Here is a 16,620-nt window from a genome sequence, read left to right on the forward strand (position 1 = left end):
GGCGACCATCAACTTGGCAAATGTAAGGCAGAGATTGTGGACATGGTTTAGTTCACTGATGGAGTGAGACAGTGACTTCTTTTTGTATCTTCTTTTTATTTGTTTGATTTCTCATTTCCACTATGGTACAGATTTTTTATTTTTCGTCTTCACTTATTTTCCATGTGTGTCCATTAGCAGCAAATTCAGAACACATTATTAATGCATGTGAGACAAACCGCAGAGGTTTATGCTACATTCATGCCATACTAGCACTCCCATATGGTCTAGCGGTTAGGATTCCTGGTTTTCACCCAGGCGGCCCGGGTTCAACTCCCGGTATGGGAACAAACATTTACTTGGGGCAGCTGTTGCCTAGATGTTGGAGAAGCTGGTTTGTGTGTGGTGGAGTATCCCCTCCCCCTCCATTACCTGGATGATGTGCCCTTGAGCAAGACCCTTAACCCCTAATATGCTCCCCGGGTGTCTGACGCAGCAGCCCACTGTTCCTGTGTGTTTTACTGCATGTTGCATGTGTGTGTCTCTATTAGTGATGGGTTAATTTCCCAGTTTGGGATCAATAAAGTAAATAAGCTTAAACTTACTGAATTTATTATACAAACAGACTGCCAACGTTCACATCAACATCCCTGTGGAAATGAAAAAGGGATGTGTGATTTCCACTCGGCCACATTAGCATCAACATGGCAACATGAACTGGAGGTGTGTCAGCACAGATTTGGATTTTGGGCTTAATGCAACCTGAAAATCCTAATTCAATCAATGCCCCCATAACCATGAATGATCGCCTGTCAGTCGAGTTAAATGTAGACCTCAAACATATCCCACTTCCTGCCCTGATATCCTCCTAATGAAACACATCATTATCAGTATCATTGCCCAGACACACATTTGGGTTTTTCTAATCTTTATGCAGCCAGCATCTAGTGGCCATTTGAGGAACTACATCTAAAGCACTTCATCCAACAACTGTGTTTTGAAAATTTAACTGATCATTTATGGAATAAATATTTTATATCAATGGCAATATTATAATATTATTAGTGTAACTAATGGTCCTGGGTATTTTGGCCACCATACGCCTCAGCACCAGCAGACTGGCTTGCATGTGTACACTGCAGCGTTAGAGAAGCAGAGAACTGGCTCTCAGCCTGCAGGCCACGCTTATTGGCTCTCAGCCTCGCTGCACAATGGCTCCTTTCTTTTCACTTAGCCTGTCCTATATCATTATCGCCATGTACCGGGGAAAGATAATGATATGTACATCTATTCAACCTGGGTGACATGCCTCGCAGGGAGCCACCAAGCAGACAGTCCCCCTCTCTCTTCACTCCGACTCTCTCTCCTCTTTCTTTTCATCCCTCGCTCTTCCTCAGCAGACACGGGGCATTTGTTATTTGTCCCCTAACCTACTATGTTTTCTCTCACAATGACTTATAAATAGGGTGCTGCTTAGCATATCAAAAGACACTGAGGCAAGGGGGGGGGGCAAAAACAGAGAGAGAGGGAGGGTGAGATTAAAGATGCTGGAGAGGCAGAGAGGAAGAAGAAGAGCCCGCGAGAGAGTTTATGAACTCAGGTGTCTGTGGCGCTGTCACTCATGCACTGTGTGTTGATTCAATGGGCGCTCAGGTGTGGCTGGCTGACTCACTGCTTAAAAGTTCATGTAGATATTGATGGTATTTGGGCACGTGCTGTATATTTGACCCTATATCATCAGTTTAACATGTCTTACACTGAACTGTTGTTATCGGAATGGGAATACTTCTAATAGCACTTCACTAAATCATGAATATACTGTTTGGCAGTTCATTCTTGACTCAGCTCAAGGTCAGCTTACTTCAGTGACAAGCTGAGCAAACTCAACCCACTGATGAAGACTGTGTGATACAGTTGAAAGCATTTCAGGGTGTTTTCAAGGGCATGAACGAACTGCCGAGCTAAACTTTTCAGTAAAATGAGCCCCCAAAGGGCTCAGAATCATGGGAAGTTTGAACACCTACAACCAAGACAAGTGAGCAAACTCCATATGCTGATGAAGACTGTGTCACACATTCAAAGGCTCCGGAACAAGAAAAGGGACCATGAGTTAAGACGGTGACCAACTATGAGAATAGATCCTGTCCTAATATCACCGATCATACCCTCCTCGTGTGATTGTATACTCAAGATAACATACAGCAGCTACCATAGCAACCGCTATGCGTTGATGGGAGCTGCTAAACATGAATGTTGAAGCATTTTACATTCTCTTTGTAGTGCCGTTGTTTGCCACTGCGCTCATTAAAATCCCACATACATGAAAATAAAAAAATGATTTTGCATACATCTCATTTGGAGTGTGACAGCATTCATTTAACAGGAGTTATAACATGTAAACACAATATTTGATAGGTTTCTGAATGTGCCTGCGTTTTTCTGGCTTTTCACATGCACTTAAAACACATGACACATGCACGTGGTTTTCGGATATTTCACATGTGAGATCAATTATTTCGTCTTTTGATGAGCTGCTGCATTTAAACAGAACGCTCGTCATAATGATCCAGACAAGTTTGTTTCCTGGTTGGAGTGCACGACGTTCCCATGTTTTCCAGGTTACTCCTGGAAAACATTTCAGCTGACATCATGTTTCTGGAGCCAAATCATCTGCAGGAGAGCACATAAGGGAGCTCTGTCTACTGGGCAACGCATCAATACAGCATGTACGGTTATGAAGCAGGAAACAAGAGTCTGTTGCTTCCCTTGACAAGGTGAATTACGAGGAGGACAGAGGTCTTGATCGCTTTTTAGACACAGCTGATAAAAAAGAACATCAAGACAGCCCACATGAAGTAGGGCAGCACAGGACGAGGCGTCCTAATACCCAAAAACAATGGACACCTAGTCCTGCCTTGTCCCACTTTCAGTGTGAAAAGAGAAGCTGTGTTCACATCATCATTCATTTTAACAGTTTGTTTATGCTCAGTTTAACCCAGGAACGGTCTGCAGTAGTTTCACCTGAGCATTAAAGGACCAGTGCTCACTGTGCTCCTGTTAGATGTGCTCAGCTGCTTTGTTTTGCAGTCACATTACAAAATTGACACCACTCTCATAACTGTATGGGGAATATAAAGCCGCAGACAGCTGCCAGTTAGCCACCTTTAACTCACACATCTGGTTTGTTTCATCAAGCTGAGGTGTTACAGGTGGAGCGCCATGACGCCAACAATTAGTGAGCTTCAGAGGTGCTGGAAGGCAGATTTTGTTACCTTTGTACGGAGCCAGGCTAACAGTTCCCCCTGTTTACAGTCTTTATGCTAAGCTATGCTAACCGGCTGCTGGCTTCATACTTACTGTACAGACAGGACAGTACTATCAGTCTTATTATCTCAGTCAATAAGAGCATTTCCCAAAGCGTTAAATTCCACCTTTAACGAGTAAGGCATCATGTAACATGATGTGTTCAAGGCACATCAGTAATTGTAAAACAGTGGTGAAACTGTTTGAGGCATCCTGATGCACACTTTAAATCAGGCATCTCAAACCGGTTCCATAAAGGGCCGTGTGGCTGCAAGTTTTCATTCCAACCAAGGAGGAGCACACCAGGCTGGAATCAATTAATCAGCTGATCTCAGTCTTCAGCTGACAACTAAGTGATCCCTTGATGTTGATTGGTTGGCCTGATGTGCTCCTCCTGGGTTGGAATGAAAACCTGCAGCCACGCGGCCCTTTATGGAACCGGTTTGAGATGCCTGCTTTAAATGGACACCTGTCAGTCAATCAGAAACAAGTAGTGTGGTTGGCAATGTAAAACCATAAATATTGATTATATATATATATTTTTTTAAGTAAGCATCTACATGCAGGTGTGAGGTGCAAATGTCAGACACCAAAACTCATATCTGCACACTAGTCGATCCCAGCTGCGTGTTTTCGGTATAAATGTTATCAGACCATCCAGAAACAGGCCTCAACCAGACTGTGACCCACTGTCAGAGCGCAGTGCACATGTGAACAAAGCCTCTGTGTGTTCACGTGGAAACTGGGGCTTGGCTGAGTCTTGGCTGAGCGGCAGGCCGAGCCCGTCGGGACGGTGAGGCGCATCTGAGCGCAATTAACCTCTGTCTATATCTTTGTGCGTCTCTGCGGACGCGGTAGATGAGACCCGGACTGAACAATGACAGGCTCGCATGGTGAGTACAGCACCCTGAAAAGACACTGCAGACGACTGGGGGGATTTTTTTTATAGTGCAGGTGGGTTGTAGTAAGACACTAAACTGTCTCCCTGTGCTTCAATGCCTCGCTTTGACTCTGTTTGCATATTTCCACATGCTATGTACACCTCAGCTGTCTGTAACAAACAGGGGGAGCACCTCACACCACAGTGCACGCTGCTGAATAAATAATGGGCTATCAAACACGGCCGATTTATGTAAAACTAGGCGGCATTGTAAGCATTTATTTTCCTTTCACCGCTGCTTGAGAGAGAAATGGGCTCAGAGCCGGGTGTCACTATCAGGGTTAAAGCTGTCCTGTGGTGCTGATAACATGCAATAATTCTGCCTGGATTATTACACCCAAAATAAGTGTCACCCGTTATCTGGCTCGCCAGAAACAGATGCTCAACTTATTTTAAACTGATTACCACGTGTCAGAATGATGCGGAAGGTCGCACTTTACAAACAAAAGACGAGTGTTGCCGTCATATCGCCTCAGTGTTTTTAATGCCTGGTTTTAACTCTATCCCTCCCGCGATGGTCAGGCTGCGAGTAAAAGCGATGCAGTTGTTTTTGTTGTTTCTGACACTGACCCGCTTTTTAATGAGAGCAGAAAAGAAAAATCACACTGACTCTGACATTTTCACCTCTCTGTGGCCTGAAGTCTGACTCGGTCTCAGCCTGATCCACACACACATATGGGGTTGAGACCAGCATGTGTGTATCCGCTGGGTGCACATGAGGCAATAATTCAATTTTCCAGTGACTCTACAAGTGGGATTTTCTAAATAACTACTTATACATTGTTTTCTGTCAGACTTAAGATCCAAACTGATCATAAGTCCATTTTCTAAACGAGGCCTCAGGTCTTGGTCTCACAGAAAAAGCCAGACGCAGCTTCTTTATTCACATTTAACTGAATCCACCATCTTTCCCTCACTACAGGCCAACTACCACCACACTACGACCTGCCTGCTCCTTAGTGATGAAACAAGGATGTCACGATTCCCACACAAGAAAAATAAAAACATGTTGCCAGGGAATACACTCATTGCAGCGTTTATTTTCCAAAACATCACTGGGTTTTTTTATTAGTTTGAGATATAGGATGGAGGACAGCAGTGACAGAGGTACTGAGGGACAGTCGGGTATGAAGGCAGACTACGGATCTCCCGTCAGGTGTTGTGAAGGCTCCCTGGTTGCAAAGGGTGCCTTGCCAGACCCTCCTTTACTCGTGAACGACACATCTGGACTGCGCTGGCTACATGGACGTGAGAGGAGCGATGAAAATACAGCTACTGAAGGCACAGTATATGAAGACGTACACACCAGTCTACTGTTGCAGTAGTGCCACTGGAATCAACAAGTTAAATTCAGAATCATCTGAATCAGCCTCCAGGCCTCAAAAGGATTAGAGTGATCCCAGCTCTTATTGCTCAACAACAATGGACAGTGGCACTTTGACAGTTTACAGTGTTTGCTTATCTTTGATCTGAACGTTGATTCAAATGTTCGTTATCATCGGTGGTTTTGAAATCGGTGTTACAACGTGCCGTTCTTGTGCTCCCACAGGTCAGTTCAGAATGGCAGATACAGGGCGGCGATCACGCCAAGAGTGACAGTCGGAAGTGAGCAATGAGGCTTCAGTGTGAGCTTAACTGACCTAGATACTGAATGTCTTCTAGCAGTGCTCCTCCGTGCTCATGACTCAGAACCCTGCTGGTTGTCTTTCTAGCTTTCCAAATAGATCCTGATTTTTCCCAGGGAGCCCGATGAATGCAATTTGCTGCTTGGATAGAAAACCAGCAGCACTAAGTGGTTATAACGCGCAATGTCAGTCAACTTTAGGAATGTTAATAAGAGTGCGTCCACGCAGGCCTGAAACATGTCTCCTCTGTGGTCACGTTCTGCACTTTTCAGACTGTGAGCTTCTGTTATTCACTGCAGATTGTTCATGACCCCCGTGTGAAGGCTGATGATTCATGGAAGAATTCTGAGCTTCTTTAAGGCTGCCAATATTTTTGATTTGTCTTATTTCAACAAACGCCATCTCTCCTGTGTGTCTTAGAGCTCCACTGCTGTTCCAAACGATTAAAAACACGCCGCTGATTCAGCCACTGGGTGACATGTTCCGTCATTATGAACACACCCTGTAGTTTATTTTGACTCAATCCCACATGAATGGCAGATATATTCACAAGATTAGTGATGTGCTATTTTAAATTCATGATATTTAACATTATTAATTACATAGAAGTGGATATTGTTACAGTCATGTTAAACATAAGACACGTCGATGCTGGAATAATTGTGTTTCGTTTTGATTTGGGACATGTTTGCATTTCAACTATTTTGCTAATACTACGCTAACACTTGAAGTAGCAGAAGCTGACAGTTTCAACCATGTTCCATGACTGTAAGCTACCCGCTTTAACTCATCTTCATGTTTGCAGACTAGTTTTCTTGCACTCTAGACTGGAGCATGTCGTGTTCAGGTGTTACAGCTGACTCAGGCTGGTAAATAAAGAAAGATCAGGCGCACACTGAGTTGTCATCAGATCTGTATGTTTATTTTTTCTCTTACAGACAAATATGTGGATATACTGTACAGGTACTGGTAGTAACTGCTTGGGTTGGTAGGGAAACTACTAACTCCTGTTTGAGTCATTTTTGCTGAAAAATACAGATTACTGAGCTATTTTAACGGTTATCATCTTCATTATGGGATTCCTGTTGATGGGATTTGTGTAATATATATATATATATATATATATATGTATGTATATATATATATATATATAAACAATGACGTTTCAGTGTTTTGAGTGAAGGCAGCACTTGTTCAAACCAGTCGTGTAATCGTGTGACCATATCCTCACCTCTCCTTATAGAATACTGTGTGCGTCACACGCTCACTGATACAGTGTTAAATTTACAGCTTCAAGCAGTGAAATCTTGATGATCTTAATACTACATCAGGTTCAGCACATTTTTACTGCTTACATGAGACTTTCATAAACTGCAGACCAGGCCTCAGAATGAAAGACTGCAGGCCTCGTTTCAGCAGATCATCACACGAGGTGTCTTGTATTGAGACTAGATTTACCGCAGGCTAAAAGACTCCCAGGGTCTGCCTTCCACCTGATGTGCGCCTCATTTGTCCATCACTGTGTTGCTGTGCCAGATGTCATTACCATAAAGGATTAAGCAGGGTCCATACAACCAAGGGCATAACATCACTTTCAGACGTATATCACATGATGATGTAAGTCAGAAGAATGTGATAATGAATGCTATTATAACATTTGCACATGTATATCGATCAAGAAATGATGAAACATGTAATATCACACTATCCAAATTAATAGTAGTCTTGTAAAGATTTGAAATCCTGTGAAAGCCTATGTATTATTATTATTAATAACACACATTTCTTAGATATTTGTTAATAGAGACCATACTTAAATCAAGTCATCCTCACTAAAAGCAGCACTGCTCTTCAGTGCATTATCTATGCTGTCACCTTGTAACCTTTCATGTGAAAAGTGTTTTTTGTTTACGATAAAATGCAGAGGAGGTTTTTCAGCCTTTACCAGAGTGCAGTCTCTCTCTTGGGCTGCAGGAAGAACCGCTGCCTCTCAGAGGGTAAAATCCTGTCTGAGATGTGAAACCCAAAACAAAGTCCATCAGTTAGTCACCACTGCTTCTTCAGCTTAGTGCTGTGACCACACTGTGATAATTAAAGGCATTTTAACCACCCTCTCTTTTCTCTTATCAGGATTTTGACAGCTGGACCAGAATGAGGTTGTTTAGACTATAATAAAAGCGATCCCATCCCTACTGGAAGTTACACCTTTGGACTCTCTTCCTTTGGAGCAAATCAGATTTACAAATACTGATTGAATTATTATTATTATTATCATTATCATTATTAAGAACCTTTAAAGTAAATGTCCCACTCCTCCCATTAAATTGAATTTTAATGAAAGGAAAGATAAATTCAAGTTTCACAGGTTTATTATGAGATTAATGATTTTTCATTTGCTGTGTAAAAGAGAAATAAATTGGCTTTCTTGCTGCTATCAGATTTGCATCAATATTAGTTTTGCATCAGTGCTGCTGCTGGCAAACGGTTGCAGCAGGACAACAGGTGCCTGTGATCCAAACAGGCCAAAGCCATTGATCAGTGAGCGTGGCAACGTGCCACATGGCTGGAAAATCAGAACGAAAAGGCCTCACCTGAGCAGCATGACCTACCTGTCTTCTGCATGCAGTGCAGTTACTTTTCTGACCAGATGGGGGCAGCACATCAAACAGTAAATTCTCAGCACAGGAGACAGCATTCACAGTGTCTGTAAGGGACAAAACAAGAGCAAATGAGGGGTGCGCCGCGAGTCCCTTTAAACACATATTAAAATGCTTTATTTTAATCCAACTAATGGGATTAGAGCACATGAGATTCAAGGTTTTTCCAGTGTTTGGACACAGGAAGCAGCGTCTCAGCCACATGGCCAGACTACCAACGACAGCTGAGACGGAAGCAGAGGCCTTGCCAACTGTCTGGCTCATTCTCTAGTAGGCCTGCTTCCCTCAGGCCGCTCACAGCCAGTGTAGGAACATGTCCAAGACTGTCAAATATCAGCACAGTCATGCACACACACACACACACACACACACACACTGTCCCACGAATTAATCCGTACTCGCTGAAGGGACTTGAGGAGGAATGCTTGATTTGCTCTTTTCATGCAGGTGTCAGGGCCTCTTTCAAAGCCGCTTATAAGAACTCAGCCACGCCCGAGTTCGCATACATTACCGTGAATCAATCAATCAAGAGAGTGGGCTTTTTTCCTCATAAATGCCGAACAATAAATTACACCAGAAGGCTGCTGGATTCAGATGAATGAGAAATAATTGAGACCGAATATTCTATCAAAGCGTGATAACGTACTGTCTGAGGGATCCTTAATTAGCAGCTGGCTTTGTGGAGTGGAGGGGATTGTTTCAAAGGACGATTGTTAAAGAATCATAAATGCGTTTACAATTCACGACTCAGACATTAAGGGGAGTGTCCCTTAATGTGTCTGCGCTTTTGTGCATCGGATTATTCTGTCGTATAATGTCTGTCAAACATGAAATGAATACGGTTAAAGATGATACATCACATTCGATTATGCACTTTCCACAACACAAATATTACATTTTAATGGAAAGGTTACAAGATAATTTACCTCTGCATTTTTTTTTCATGTAATCCTGTGGCACTGTACAGTGTTTTGCATAATTTAATGTGGGAAATATTCTTTACAAGCATGCATGAATGGTCTTTTGTGGTATTTTTCAACACAACATGCTACAAATAATAAACTAGGCTATTTCTTCTCTGAGCATCAGTGCTGTGATTATGCATGAGGCATTTCTGAAGTTTGCCGAGCAGGAAAGTTAATTTCTGTCAGGACAAGTAGCAGTTAGACAAAAGAAATCCAGCACAGTGTCTACTGACTAGCTTTATTCCGGCTGGAAGCTCCACACACACACACACACACACACACACACACACACACACACACACACACACACACATTTAATACAAGATAACATCCGTCCCCACACCAGCGTCACCGCAACCACTACCATTAAACAAACACACCCGTGCTGTGGGGCCGGGCTGGTGAAATCCATACTTCCCCATCTTCCCTTTCTCCAGCCCGCTTTTATTTGTGCGTCACTCGGCTCTGTCACCTGTTGCAAGAGGAAACCAGAGGTGAGGCTTCCGGTGAGGCCGAACACTGTCGGGTTTCAGGTGCGCCTCCCTTTCCTCCCATGGGTGTCAGCTGTGTGGACGGGAGCGCGGGCGCTGCGCCACGCTGCCGACCCGGGACGCATCTCGCATGAATAAATAAACACATGGATGCACAGGCACATATATAGACAGAGGCTTTAGACAGATGTAAACTGTGGGTGTGTAGGCAGCTAAATCTTGTCAGTCATTTTAAGCAGCTTCTACAATTTTGGAGATGACGTTAAAAGCAGGGGTGTAGCCGTACCTGAATGCGCTCATCTCCACTCCAACACTGTCTTCCTCCTCACCGCTCCAACCATCTCTCCTCCTCTGTCTGCTCCGATCCCCTCTCTCCTGCAAAACACACAAAAAGGGAGAAAAACGGGAACCGCGTAAGCCTGTGACTGACTGATTTCCCACCTCCTTCTCCCTTTTTCCTCTTGCAGTCCGTCTGACTGCAGCACTCTTGAATAATAACCCCCTCTCCTCCTCCTCCTCCTTCTCTCTCTCTCTCTCTCTCTCTCTCTCTCTTTCTCTCTCTCTCTCTCTCTCCCTCCACATTCTATTTAAAATGCCGCTCACAGGCGCGCTCCCGTGCCCGCTTTTAAGCACACACACTGTCTGTCGCGCTCCCACCCTGCCGCTCGCCAATCGGACCTCGGGGACGCGCTCAGGTCGTGTCGCGCAAGTCAAGTCCAATGCGACGATTTGGCAGGTAAACCGGTTTTTGTGCCACCCCCCTCCCAAACACACGCGCTCCCCTCCTCGCTTTTCATCAGCTTTGATCTTGATCCCCTTAGAGGTTACACGGGGAAGAAAAAAATAAAGCGGGTGAGTGCCGCCTTGGTTTCAAATTTCAAAAATCTAAGATAATTAGAAGATCATAATAAACTGTCAGAAACACAGCCATTAAAGTGTGCGCTCGAAATAACGGATCTGTTTCAAGGTCTGAAGTTAGTTTTTTTTTTCATTTTCGCTGTATGTGAGAGACCTACTCCCCTCCTCTTTGCTTCTCTCTCTCTCTCTCTCTCTCTCTCTCTCTCCCACCTCCCTCCCTCCCTCCTCCTCCTCCTCCTCCTCTCCCTCTACATCTCTGCATTCTCCTCTTTTATTCGTGTGGGAAGCTCAGTGAATGCGGCTGCAGAAGGAGCCAGCATACTTATGCGCCTGACACGGATACTGTTCTGTCTTACAGGAGGGCGAAACACAAGCTCGCTTTCCTCTCTTCTAACTCCCTCCATTTCCCCCCGACTGGATATTTTTGGCTTTAACAATCCCCGCAATTCCTCTCCAAGTTTATTTCGATGCCTTTCCGTGCGGACCGATGGCAGCGGGAGAAAGCGCGGAGTTTCCAGCTCCTCACTTGCGCCGCAGCGGACTAAAGGCTGAATAACTGCATTATTCATTTTTACGCACCGGTTTCTGTTGTCCCGACTTGTCTCTCCTGTTTCTCTCTGTGCTTTTCCGCTTTTTTGTTGGTCGGGGAGAGGAGCTTCGATACCGCCATAGCCATTCTTTTTACATCCGTCCTTTCTTAAATTCCCTCCCGTTGGATGGAGACTGACACGAGCATCTCTTTTGCCGCTGCGTGCAAATAAACTGATCGCTAAAGAGAAGATAACTGCTTTGCACGGAGTCAGAGCATAGGACTGGATTTATGTTGCCTCGATGGAAAATAATACAGTGCTACACACAACCTGATGGGAGCGTTTCGGCTGCTTTTGCCCTCTGAAGCATTACCCCGGTGCGCAACTTCGCTCGAAACAAACCAGTATTTATTCATTGGATCGTTGGGGGTTGCTGAGCCGAGCTGAAGCCAGACGCGCAGTGTTGGACATCCTCTCTCCCCCTTTTCTCCTCTTCTCTGCTCATTTCATCCTCCAGTTTCCCCCAAAATAATTATAATAATAACAATAAAAACTCTAAGAATGACGGACTTATTTCACCGCATCACCGACCACCTTGCGCCTTTTTTCACGCCTTGGAGTCGCCGGACGCGCTGTCAAGATCTCTAAAAGCTGTCTGCCTCTGCCTCTGCCTCTCCCTCTCCTTCTCTCTCTCCCTCCCTCCCTCTCTCCCTCCTTCCTCTCCGTCTCTCTCTCTGTCTCTCCTGCAACCAAATGAATGCTCTCCCATGGAGGTAGTACAACCGCCTTGGGGACCGAACGACCAGAGGGGTGATTTTTCCAAGCAAGAGGAGCCCGTCAGCAAGAGACGCATCGGGTGAAATCGGAGCCACCCGCACCTGCCCCCCTTCTTTCTCTCCATCTCCACCGCACCCCCCCTCCAGTGTGCCTGGCTGGGGTGATATACAGTAGCCTGCATGGGGATATAGGGGCCGGAGAAACCTTGTTGCGTCCCTGTAACTGTCTGCGTTCTACTTCTGCTGGGAGGACTGTTTTGCGCACGTCTCCATCCATGTCTCACCAACGCTGCCCCGTGTCTCCAGAGGGAGCCGCATTCATTACCACTTCAGCTTTGGGTAAGTCCAATTTATGTAGATTTCATCCATGTTCCTTTTTAAAATGACCAGATTTTTTAAAAATGTCTGTGCGTCAGGATCAGTGTTCTTTCGTTTCCTATTTGGTGTCAGATGTGGAAAAGAAATGGTTGTCTGTGCGAGAAAAAAATGCGTGCCGCTCAAACCCTCTCAATATGTCAGCAATGGGCACAGTCCCAGTTCTTCCTCCTCGCTTTGCTCTCGCAGTTGTCTTCCTAAATAACCTGAATGTGCTGCTTAGCGGTGGTGCTGGTGCTGGTGGTGCTGGCTTCAAGCGAGACCCCCATGAAATAGAGAGCTGCAGCCATTTGACTTTGATTATGTTGAATATGCTGAGAGGGCTCTCTTAGACATTTTTCAAGACGCTTTGGATGTCAGAATAAGATGCATGTGCAGCACTTCATGGGTTTGACTAATTTCCAGAGCATATGGTACTTTTCCTGCAGTATTGAATAGTCCTCTTCAAGCATTTGTGTTGTCCAGTGATTAGGGTGAATCATTGTGTCAAAGCCAAAACTACTCGCTGCAATGATTCGAATAAAAAGTGCAATCGTTAGAAATGTGCATCAGCATCATGATCATTTACATATTGTTATATTTACTGTAAAAGGTAATAGAGATAATAATGGTTGGAAAAAGGCTTATGACTTTATGAAAGAGAAAAAAGTGATGAAATATTGCAATTTCACTATCATCAATGTCAAATATGCATTTTGATGGTTTGCTTTCTGTGTGTGTGTGTGTGTGTACATGCGTCTCTGGACTTGTTTGCACATATGTATGCCTGTCTGTGTGAATGCTTGTGCATGCACCTGTCTTTTTTTTTTTCTCTCCAAAGGTTACTAAATGGTTTTCTGGGGGAGGATTTCTAACCGGCGAGATGCTGCTCGTACTCCTGCTGGCAGCCTTTTCTTCTTCCATCTCCGGCTCCCTCTCCTCCTCCCTCTCCTCCCCCTCCATGTCGGACGGACCCCAGATGGCAGACCCGTCCGCCTCGGACTTGATGGCCGAGACCTGCAGCGCCTGCTCCTGCATGTCGGTGGAAAACGTGCTGTACGTCAACTGCGAGAAGATCACCGTCTATCGACCCACGCAGCTCATCCCGCCGGCCTCGTCCCTGTACCACCTGAACTTTCAGAACAACTTCTTAATTATACTCTACCCAAACTCGTTCCTCAACTTCACCCACGCTGTGTCACTGCAGCTGGGGAACAATAAACTGCAGAACATCGAAGGTGGAGCGTTCATGGGGATGAGCGCGTTGAAACAGCTGCACCTGAACAATAACGAGTTAAAGGTGCTGCGAGCGGACACTTTCCAAGGAATAGAAAACTTGGAATACCTTCAGGCTGACTACAACTTGATAAAATACATTGAAAAGGGCGCATTTAACAAACTGCACAAGCTAAAAGTACTCATCCTCAATGATAATCTCATACAGGCCCTTCCTGACAACATATTTCGCTTTGCCTCACTCACACACCTGGATATAAGGGGGAACAGGATCCAGAAGCTTCCTTATTTGGGGGTTCTGGAGCATATTGGGCGCATTGTAGAGCTGCAGCTGGATGACAACCCGTGGAATTGTACCTGTGATTTAGCACCTCTTAAGGCATGGCTTGAAAACATGCCCTATAATATTTTTATCGGCGAGGCCATATGTGAAACACCAAGTGACTTGTATGGGAGGCTCCTGAAAGAAACCAACAAACAGGAGCTTTGTCCCATGGGAACAGGAAGTGACTTTGACGTTAGGATGCCACCCGTACCGCCTGATAACGGGCAGTCACCCTCCAAAATGTCCCCGACCACCGTGGTTCCTATAGCCACAAAAGCGCCAAAAACCACTGACTCATCTAAGATTTACGGTAACGGTATTGTGGCTGGTTTACCCCCTTTTGGAAGAAATAGCCAGATTGTTTCCTTTCAGACACGGACTCCGCCATTGTTGTGTCCACAGCCCTGCAGCTGTAAAGCCCACCCCTCTGACTTTGGCATCAGCGTCAGCTGTCAGGAGAGGAATATTAAAAATTTAGCTGATCTCATTCCCAAACCCCCAAATGCCAAGAAGCTTCATCTGAGTGGAAATTACATCCGTGACATTAGCCCAACTGATTTCCAAGGGTTTGAGGGTTTAGATTTGCTACATCTTGGCAGCAATCAAATTGTCACAGTCCAGAAAGGTGTGTTTGCTAACCTCACAAACCTGAGGAGACTGTATTTGAATGGAAACCAGCTCGAACAGTTACACCCAGAGATGTTTTTGGGCCTCTCGAACCTGCAGTACCTGTATTTGGAATACAATGCCATAAAAGAAATCTTAGCAGGCACATTTGATTCCATGCCGAACCTACAACTCCTGTATCTCAACAACAACGTTCTGCGGAGCCTCCCTGCCTACGTGTTTGCGGGTGTCTCTTTAGCCAGACTGAATCTGAAAAACAACCACTTCATGACCCTGCCAGTGAGTGGTGTCTTGGACCAGCTGCAGTCATTGACCCAGATAGACCTGGAGGGGAACCCGTGGGAGTGTTCCTGCGATCTTGTCGCCCTCAAACTCTGGCTGGAGAAGCTAAGTGATGGAGTGGCTGCCAAAGAGGTGAAATGTGCCTCCCCAGTGCAGTTCTCCAACATAGAGCTGCGCCTCTTGAAAAATGAGATCCTGTGTCCGAAGCTCGTTGTGAGACCACCGTTTATTCTGACAAGCGCCACCCCTATTTTGACCTCAGTGTCACCTGCCGGAGTCGGCAAAGCACCACCAGGAGGGCCTGTGCCTCTCTCCATCATGATCTTAAGCATCCTCGTAGTGCTTATCCTGACTGTGTTCGTGGCCTTCTGCCTTCTAGTCTTTGTCCTGAGGCGGAATAAAAAACCAGTGGGCAGGCAGGAGGGCCTTGGGAACCAGGAGTGTGGCTCCATGTCGTTGCAGCTCCGCAGACACAGCCACAAATCCGGCAAGAAAGGCTCCATCCCGGGGGACGACTTGGGAGCCGAGACGTTCATCCCCCAGACCATCGAGCACATTGGCAAGAGCCACACCTGCGGGATCGGACGCTCTTCGGACATGGATGCCGGGTTCAAGTTTGCAGACTCGCAGAGGCAGAAGATCATCCTCCGGAACACCGCCGACAAGGATAAAGACTCGCTTTCCACCCTGGAGCGCAACAAACGCCTCAGCACCATCGACGAACTCGAGGAGTTCCTTCCCCACCGAGAGCCCAGCATGTTCATCCAGAACTTCCTGGACAGCAAAAGAGATTTCAACAGTATAGGGATGGGCGGGTACGAAATCCGCTACCCAGAGAAAACGCTGGATAAAAAGATGAAGAAGTCATCGCTGATAGGCGGGAACCACAGTAAGATCGTGGTGGAGCAGAGAAAAAGTGAGTATTACGAGCTGAAAGCCAAGCTCCAAGGAACGCCTGATTACCTGCAGGTGCTCGAGGAGCAGACTGCTCTGAGCAAAATGTAGGGATTGTTGTGTTTGATTTAGCGCATTGATTACACACACAAACACACACACACACACACAAGGAAGTCAGACACACACGCAGGCAGACAGACAGCCAAACACATCTGCCTTTCTCTGGTTCCTTCTGGCCACACACACACACACACACACAAACCATTCAACCCCCTCGATCTCTCGCTTTCCGTCCTCATGTCCCTCTCTGCAGCCACATGCACACACACTCCCACACACAGCAAAAAAAAGTGCCTTCTGGAAATCCTTAATGACCAATGCAGAGATGGACAAAATGGCTCCACACTACAAAAGCTATTACTAGAATCAGCGTGGATCTGTTTCACAGTAAACGACCTTTTGGATTATCCATGCCACTACGTGTGTGAATCCCACATACATACCACAGGACACCCTAAAAAGCAACCAGACAGTCATAGTATTTTTTGCTGCTATTGAAATGGGTACTTATCTTCTTATTTTTGCTGTTCTTGTTGTTCTTTTTCTCCTCCTTTCGTTTTTCCAACCAAATCAAAGGGTCTTGAAAACAGTGCTTGAGAATATACCTTGCCGTCTTCAACCCTTGTTTAAAAAAAAACAAAAAAAAGAGAAAAAAAGAAACAGGAGGGCATGTTCGTTGTTGTTCTTTTGCTACGGAAAGTGTCCAAAATCACGA

General features: G+C 45.4%; 1 protein-coding gene and 1 non-coding gene across 2 annotated transcripts; both read left to right on the top strand.

The window, feature by feature from the left end:
* Positions 1-255: 255 nt before the first annotated feature.
* On the top strand, positions 256-327 carry trnae-uuc. The gene has a single exon. It is a non-coding gene; the product is annotated as a tRNA-Glu (tRNA).
* Positions 328-13,361: 13,034 nt separating this feature from the next.
* slitrk4 (SLIT and NTRK-like family, member 4) lies at positions 13,362-16,334 on the top strand. The gene has a single exon (XM_041944377.1). It carries the CDS (start codon positions 13,362-13,364, stop codon positions 15,951-15,953), a length of 2,592 nt encoding a protein of 863 aa, XP_041800311.1. The 3' UTR covers positions 15,954-16,334.
* The last annotated feature ends 286 nt before the right edge of the window (positions 16,335-16,620 follow it).

The sequence above is a fragment of the Chelmon rostratus genome, chromosome 9, assembly GCF_017976325.1.
Source record: "Chelmon rostratus isolate fCheRos1 chromosome 9, fCheRos1.pri, whole genome shotgun sequence".
NCBI classification, from domain to species: Eukaryota; Metazoa; Chordata; class Actinopteri; order Chaetodontiformes; family Chaetodontidae; genus Chelmon; species Chelmon rostratus.